Source organism: Electrona antarctica (assembly GCF_951216825.1).
Source record: "Electrona antarctica genome assembly, chromosome: 13".
Taxonomy (NCBI): domain Eukaryota; kingdom Metazoa; phylum Chordata; class Actinopteri; order Myctophiformes; family Myctophidae; genus Electrona; species Electrona antarctica.
In genome coordinates, this window is record NC_136794.1 from 48,822,593 (window position 1) to 48,830,381 (window position 7,789).

General features: G+C 40.6%; 1 protein-coding gene across 1 annotated transcript; it reads left to right on the forward strand.

The window, feature by feature from the left end:
• Positions 1–4,489: 4,489 nt before the first annotated feature.
• On the forward strand, positions 4,490–7,789 carry LOC306935895 (SPEG neighbor protein-like; the record flags this gene model as incomplete). The annotated part of the gene is made up of 4 exons (XM_079519212.1): positions 4,490–4,596; positions 5,551–5,864; positions 6,668–6,809; positions 7,651–7,789. The coding sequence occupies 4 exons, from the start codon at positions 4,490–4,492 to the stop codon at positions 7,787–7,789; spliced, it is 702 nt and encodes a 233-aa protein (XP_079375338.1).

Genomic DNA, 7,789 nt, shown 5'->3' on the forward strand with positions numbered 1-7,789 from the left:
AAGCACAATGTGTCGCAGCCAACCCAACAACCAACCAGTGGTGGAAAGTAACTAAGTACTTTTACTTAAGTACTGTACTTAAGTACAATTTTGAGGTATTTGTACTGAGTATTTCCAATTTCCAGTACTTTTACTTCTACTCCACTACATCTCAGAGCCAAAATGTGTACTTTTACTTCACTACAATTATTTGAAAACTTTAGTTACTAGTTACTTTGGAGATTTAAATTTTTATTAGAACCATATACATTAACCACTTCAACCATATACATTTCGACCATTTGAAAATGGCAGATCTACAAGCTCACAATGCGTCGCGTTGCGACGCATTGTGAGCTTGTAGATCTGCTATTTTCAATAGATTTTGTACACATTTTGAACTTGTGAAATGGCACATTCTGCACAATGAGTACTTTTACTTTTAGTACTTTAAGTACATTTTGATGCCGATACTTTTGTACTTTTACTCAAGTACATTTTCAATTCCGTACTTTTACTTGTAACGAAGTAGTTCTAAATTGCAGTATTGGTACTTTTACTTAAGTAAAACAATTGACTACTTTTTCCACCACTGCACATTAGTGCTCCAACTCTGCCGAGATTATTGAATACACATTTTTATAATAGTAACCCAACGTAAAGCCACTACAGTAGTGTGATTATAGGCATGCTTTGTTATTCATACTGGTGAATTCACTCCGAGGAGGTTTACTGTCGTGCTGAATCGACCAGTCAGTCACCGTCCGTGCAGACGATGAAACGTGCCGTCATCATTACACCGGTTCACCGAACGTCTCCAGGGAATGATAAAAAATGGGTTACACAAGAAAAGACACAAGGGTGCTTCCCAAGTGCCCTTAATTATTCACATGGACGGAGGGAATAGTCAATGGAGAAGCTCGCAACAAGTTGCAACGCGACCCGCTGTGAGTTTGTAGATTGTTATTTTTTCCCCGAATATATATATATATATATATATATATATATATATATATATTTGGTGTAGCGGGACCCCCAGGGGTCCTTGAGGGAGTTCCAGGGGGTCCCCAGCTAAATGATAGTTAGGAACCAAATGGACCCTTATGGGGTCTGTAACTCTGAGAGTGTACAAATGGAACCAAATGGACCCATCAGGGTCCATTTGTACACTGTCTCACAGTTCAAATTAACATTGATTTTACAATAAAAGTACACTAATGCATGTCAAACTGGGGGTCCTTGAAATGAAACTGGTTGAGAATCACTGCTAGAGCCGTAGAAATCTTCTCTTATGGGGGTCCCTGGCAGATCTCTTCAAATGGGGGGTCCGCGGGCTAATTGGTGTCAATTTGGGGGTCCTTGACATGAAAAAGTTTGGGAACCAGTGACCCCTGGGGGACTCCTACTGTACGTACAGTATTAGGGATGAAGTGGTTTTAGAGTTAGCTCTAGCATCAGCTAGCATGAAGGGTCTACGCCGCCATTTAAGAGATGTATTCTCAACACATTGCTGAAAGCAAGCCTGTTGATTTCTGTTATTATAACTTACATTCTTATAGCAACAACTTGGGAAAATGTTTTGTATTTGTTTTTTTTTGTTTTTTTTGTAGACACTGACAGTTTTTTGAATAAGAGGTAGTTGAGTATGTCCAACCTTTTTGTTTTTCAAAACACAGGAAGGGGTGAGGGGGTCGAGTTAGAGATTATATTAGCTTATATTATACAATGGTCATTTGGGCCATACACAAAATGAATTAAAGCGATTAGATATCGTTGATAAGTCGAATGGTTGCATTTACATAACCTATAGCCACCGCAGAGTAAATCAATCTTTTGTGTAAGCAGCATAACATTTGCACCAATTTCAGGTCTTTAACAAAGTTTGGTATATAGGTTTCTTTCATAGAGTAAGTATGGCAGTATATGACGGTGACATGTGGCTGCTTGAGTGACATGTCATTAACCCATTTTGACCTGAGATCAGATTCTAAAAATCATCGATTTTTCAAAAATAGCAGACCTACAAGCTCGTAGCGCGCCACTCGGTGGCGCGCTATGAGCTTGTAGATCTGCTATTTTTCAATAGCTAAAGCATAACATGATGCTAACACCAAAAGGGGTTAAAACTATTGTGTATAAAGTTGAAACAATTAAGTTTTCATTCTGGCATTGGCTGAGAGGGGTTAATTAACAGAAACATCATGAAATGGTTAATTCATTCTAGACTGTGGAGTATTTTGCCACATTAATCACTGCCATTATTTTATTTGTCTTTACTGGTTCAGTCAATGTATTTTAATAGGAACGGGAGAAAGGTTTATTTTCAGATGAATGAATTAAGAGCAAGGATGTTCAGCATGAAAATACGTTAATTGCCTCTGCGATGTATTAATTAATTAGGCTCTGTATAATCATCTGAAATGAAGTTGCAACCGTTTGTAAATTCAGAGCAGGGTTTTAAATGCAAGAGCTCCACATTTTTGTACCAAACAAAAAGGGGGGGGGGGGGGGGGGGGGGGGAATGATTCTACAGTATTTTGTGGAAAATTGAATGTATTGCAGTGCCTCGTGACGGGTATTCAACCCAAAAAAACAAAACAGCTTGTTAATTAAATGACTGACTTTAATCAGGTCCTTATTTTTAACATTATATTAATTAACTGGATTGCCTTTTGTGTGTTTGCCATTATTTATTTATTGATTGATTGTGTGATTGATTGTATTTTTGGTGGTGCGGCTTCTGCTATTTCCTTTATTCTGTTCTGTGAAGTCTCAGAGTCTGGCATGGCTGATTAGGCTGTGAACAATAAAGGAAATCACATCAATATTTTGAGTAATGATGCAAACTTTTTGTTTCAGCATAGCATGGAACCAGGAAATCACTGGAACTCATTTCCTCGACTTGTATACTTAAAGATTCTTAAGACTTTTAGCTGGACGTGTTGATATTTGGGTTTATTTTAGTTCTTTGTTTCATTCAGTATTCCTTAAGCTTATCATTATTATGAAGTCATTCAGTATTCCTTAAGCTTAAAATTATTATGAAGTCATTCAGTATTCCTTAAGCTTATCATTATTATGAAGTCATTCAGTATTCCTTAAGCTTAAAATTATTATGAAGTCATTCAGTATTCCTTAAGCTTATAATTATTATGAAGTCATTCAGTATTCCTTAAGCTTATCATTATTATGACGTGTATTTCTCGATTGATCATATATTCATACAGTAGCCTGTATACTACCTGTCTGTTCATCATGTGTTGATAACACCTTAACCCATTTTGACCTGAGGACGATTCTACAAATGCCTTCTAATTCCTGACAGTTTTCTGAAAAACCCATGTTTCTGTGTCAGTCGTTTTCAAACATTTTCATGTCGAAGACCCCCAAAACTAGATGTATTTGGCCGTCGACCCCCATCTGAAAAGGTGTTGTTCCAGAGACCCCTCAGAAGCAAAGATTTGAGTTAAAAACTCGCTCTGAAAGAATATATATTCAAAGATTTCAGGCACATTTTCACAAATTTTCAAAAATAGCAGACCTACAAGCTATGAGCTTGTAGATCTGCAATTTTTCAATAGCTAAAAGCATAACATAATGCTAACATTCCAGCCCAAAATGGGTTAAACATTGTTGCCAGCCAGTGTTTCCAATCAAATTGAAGAACATGAATCTAAGTAACTTGAAGTCTATAGACTTCATACTACTTTTCACGAAGCAGAACTTTAGTTAGGACCGCACCCTTATAGCATAAAGGGTGTATCTCCATCTTCAACCAGGGAGCACTGACTCCACATCGCAATCTCATACTTCAGGCAATTAAAGCCGTCATTAACTAAACTATAAACTGCTCTAATCATTCTCTGGAGTATTTAATGTCGAGGCTATATAAGGATCGGCAGACACGTCAACTCCAGCATTTGGTGTGCGTCTTCAATCGGCCCTGTCATGTCATGGCGTGCAGTTCCTGAAATACGAAGCCCCGTAGAAGGAGAAGGAATGTTGTGATGCCTCTTTTTCCTGCCTTTGGTCCTGAAGGGCCCAACTCGCTCCTCTGGACCCTCAGATATAAACCCGGCCTAGCCTCATCGTGCCTTCAGTTCTGGAGTGAAGTGGAGCTCCAGATAGGATCTCACTCTCCACAGGGTAAGACATTATATACCAAGTTTTGACAAGACCATTTCTAGTTTAATTTTGACCTGAGATCAGATTCTAAAAATGTCTTCTACATCCTGACAGTTTTCTGAAAAAGCTGTTTCTATGTCAGTGGTTCTTCGATTTTTCAAAAATAGCAGACCTACAAGCTCGTAGCGCGCCACTCGGTGGCGTGCTATGAGCTTGTAGATCTGCTATTTTTCAATAGCTAAAGTAGAACAGAATGCTTAAAACACCAAAAGGGGTTCCCGCCCAAAATGGGTTAAGTTGAGCATGAACTTTGAAGCTTCATTATGTGGAGAACTGTCTTTCCAGGTTCCCTCTAAGCGGTGACTTGTTGTTCTGACCCGTCCAGATGTCCAAAGCCACGGCGGCCCCTCCTCCAGGGTGCGCTCTGAACATCAACGATCTTCAGATCCAGGAAGCCGCCATTCGCATCCAGGCGTCTTTCCGAGGTCACAGGTACCGTCCTCCATGTTTTATCAGTGATATTCCCTTATTTTATTATTTTGACCTGAGATCAGATTCTAAAAATGTCTTCTACATCCTGACAGTTTTCTGAAAAAGCTATGTTTCTATGTCAGTTGTTCTTCGATTTTTCAAAAATAGCAGACCTACAAGCTCGTAGCGCGCCACTCGGTGGCGCGTTACGAGCTTGTAGATCTGCTATTTTTCAATAGCTAAAGTATAACAGAATGCTTGAAACACCAAAAGGGGTTCCCGCCCAAAAGCACTTACAAGGGTTTGGCAGGTCATTGTCAGTTGAATGGATGCAGTAGTAGTGTTAATTTATCTATGGATTGTAAATATGAATATGTAGTTTTTTGTATATAATTATGTATAATATTGGATATAGTTTTATGAAAATTGTTAGACTGAACAAGAGAATTGCGGGGACGAATGCTGGAAAGAAATGCCTGTGTGAGTTTGCATATTGGAGTGATTTTCATTGCCGAATATTGACATGGCAAAACTTATTATGCTATTTATAACCCCTTTTGGTGTTTTAAGCATTATGTTATACTTTAGCTATTGAAAAATAGCAGATCTACAAGCTCAATGCGCGGCACCGAGACTGCCACGCTACGAGCTTGTAGGTCTGCTATTTTTGAAAAATCGTGAAAATGTAGTGCAAATCTTTGAATATATATATATTCTTTCAGAGCCAACGTTTTTAACTCATATCTTTGCTTCTGGGGGGGGGGGGTCCCTGGAACAACATATTTTCAGATGGGGGTCGGCGGCCAAATACATATAATTTTGGGGCTCCTTGACATGAAAAAGGTTGAGAACGACTGTCATAGAAACATGGGGGTTTTTCAGCAAACTGTCAGGATTTAGAAGACATTTTGTAGAATCGAACGTATACGTCTAAACGGGTGAATCATTGAATCATTGCGGTTTTGTCTCACACAGGTCTCGTAAGGAGCTGCGGGAGAAAGGCCCGCCCCGGATCCTGCAGGAGCTGAAAGACGTGGTGCTCCTGGAGGGCAGCGCCGCCAAGCTGGAGTGCCGGGTCAGCGCCTTCCCCGACCCCTTCATCGTCTGGTCCAAGGACGGCGACAACAAGGAGCTGAAGGACGGCCCAAAGTACCGCTACGTCTTCGAGGACCCCGACTTCGTGGCGCTGGTGGTCCGGGACGGGGTGCTGGCGGACCTGGGGAGGTACACGGTCACCATCAAGAACCCGTTTGGACAGACCTCCGGATCCGCTTGTATTCTTGTGGAGGGTGTGTACAGTACAGTATATGCACTGGAGTCAATCTGGGTCGTTTTGGTTTGTTTAACCATTTCAACCCAATATATTTAGTTTTGTATACCGTATTAATATGGTTTTCAGCCCACCCAGCTGAAGGCTGCTCAGATGGTCAGATGGTCAGATGGTCAGATGGTTATGATCAGGCAGTACATCAGGCAGTACATGTATTGATTGATTGATTGAAACCTTTATTTCAGGGGAATCCAATTGAAACCAGGGTCTCTTTTTCAATGGCGCCCTGTATACAAACAAGAACATTTACAGCAATGATTTTACATTTTACAACAAATATAATAAACAAGCACATACACACAGAAACAAAACCTTATAACCAAATATTACAAAAAGCAGGTGCATATGCCTTCCTCTAGTGTGAGGTCAGTTAAGAGTCTTTTAAAAGTAGTAAATGAAACAAGGACATTCAACTTCAATTTGTTTTGACAATTATTCCATAAATGTGGAGCATACACCCTGAAGGCAGTATCTCCCAATTTAGTAGTAGTTTTTGGTACCTTCAACAAAAGCATATCTTGTGATCTGGTACCTGCATAACCTGATGTATTGAGATCTAGCAGTTTTGTTAAATACAGAGGTAGTTCACCAATTAGTGCTTTATACGTGAACAGGGTAGCATGTTGTTTCCTTCTAAGAGCCAGACGTCACAATAAAACAACCTTGAACCCACTCCCAGTTCCTGCTATAAGGTCACCAAAGCCAAGCCAATTAACATGAAGGTCAATACAAATAACCTTTGAACCCATGTTGTTCTCCCAGTTCCTGCCAAGGTCACCAAAGGCCCGGCCAACATGAAGGTGAAGAGGGGAACAACGGTGGCGCTCAGGGCTGAGATTAGCGGAGAGCCTCCTCCAGATGTTGGCTGGCTGAAAGACGGAGAAGACATCGAGGAGGATAAAAGGTATTACTGTCGAGTCTCAAAACATCTGCATTTAGTTGCTGCGTGGAGGCTGTCAGCCAGGTGTTATGCTGCTGCGTTCACTTTGGTTCCATTTGTACAGAGATTGATTTTACAATATAAATTGGGGGTCTCAGAGATATAAATGCCATTAAATGGGGGTCAGTAGACTAATGCAGGGGTTCTCAACGTTTTTGGCCGGGGACCCCCGGAAATGCTTTGGCAATGTCTCGGGACCCCCGCCCCGCCCCCCTCCCGATAAATTGACTGCTACAATAACCTTAAACCATTTTGGGCGGGAACCCCTTTTGGTGTTTTAAGCATTGTTATAATTTAGCTATTGAAAAATCGTGAAAATAAAAATAAAAAAATAATCTTTTTTTTTTTTTTTATATAATTTGGGGACCCCCTAAAATAATTTGGCGACCCCCCGAGGGGTCGCAACCCACGGGTTGAGAACCCCTGGACTAATGCATGTCAAACTGGGGGTCCTTGATATTAAATGGGTTGAGAATCACTGCTAGAACCGTGAAAATCTTCTCTTATTGGGGGTCCCTGGCATACCTTTTTCACATGGGGGTCCGCGGGCTAATTATTGTCAATTTGGGGTCCTTGACATGAAAAAGTTTGGGAACCACTGATATAGCTATAGCTAGCTTGAGGAACCGAATATAACATGCCGCCACTACTCAATGTTCAACTAAATAAATTGTTTATTTCTCTGCTCAATAAAACATTTCTGACCCTGTTATACTCGGTGAGATAATGTGACATTATGATGAGAAACTAGGGGACAATAATATGGAATGGGTGACATTCTGGAGTCCTTGTGTTGTTCTTCCAGGGTGTTCTATGACATCGGGGACAACAGCACCATCCTCACCATCAAGAATGCCAATCTGTCAGACGCGGGAAAATATGAGGTTTTCGTGGAGAACAAGCTAGGGACGGACCAGTCTTTTGCCCGTGTGGACATCCTGTGA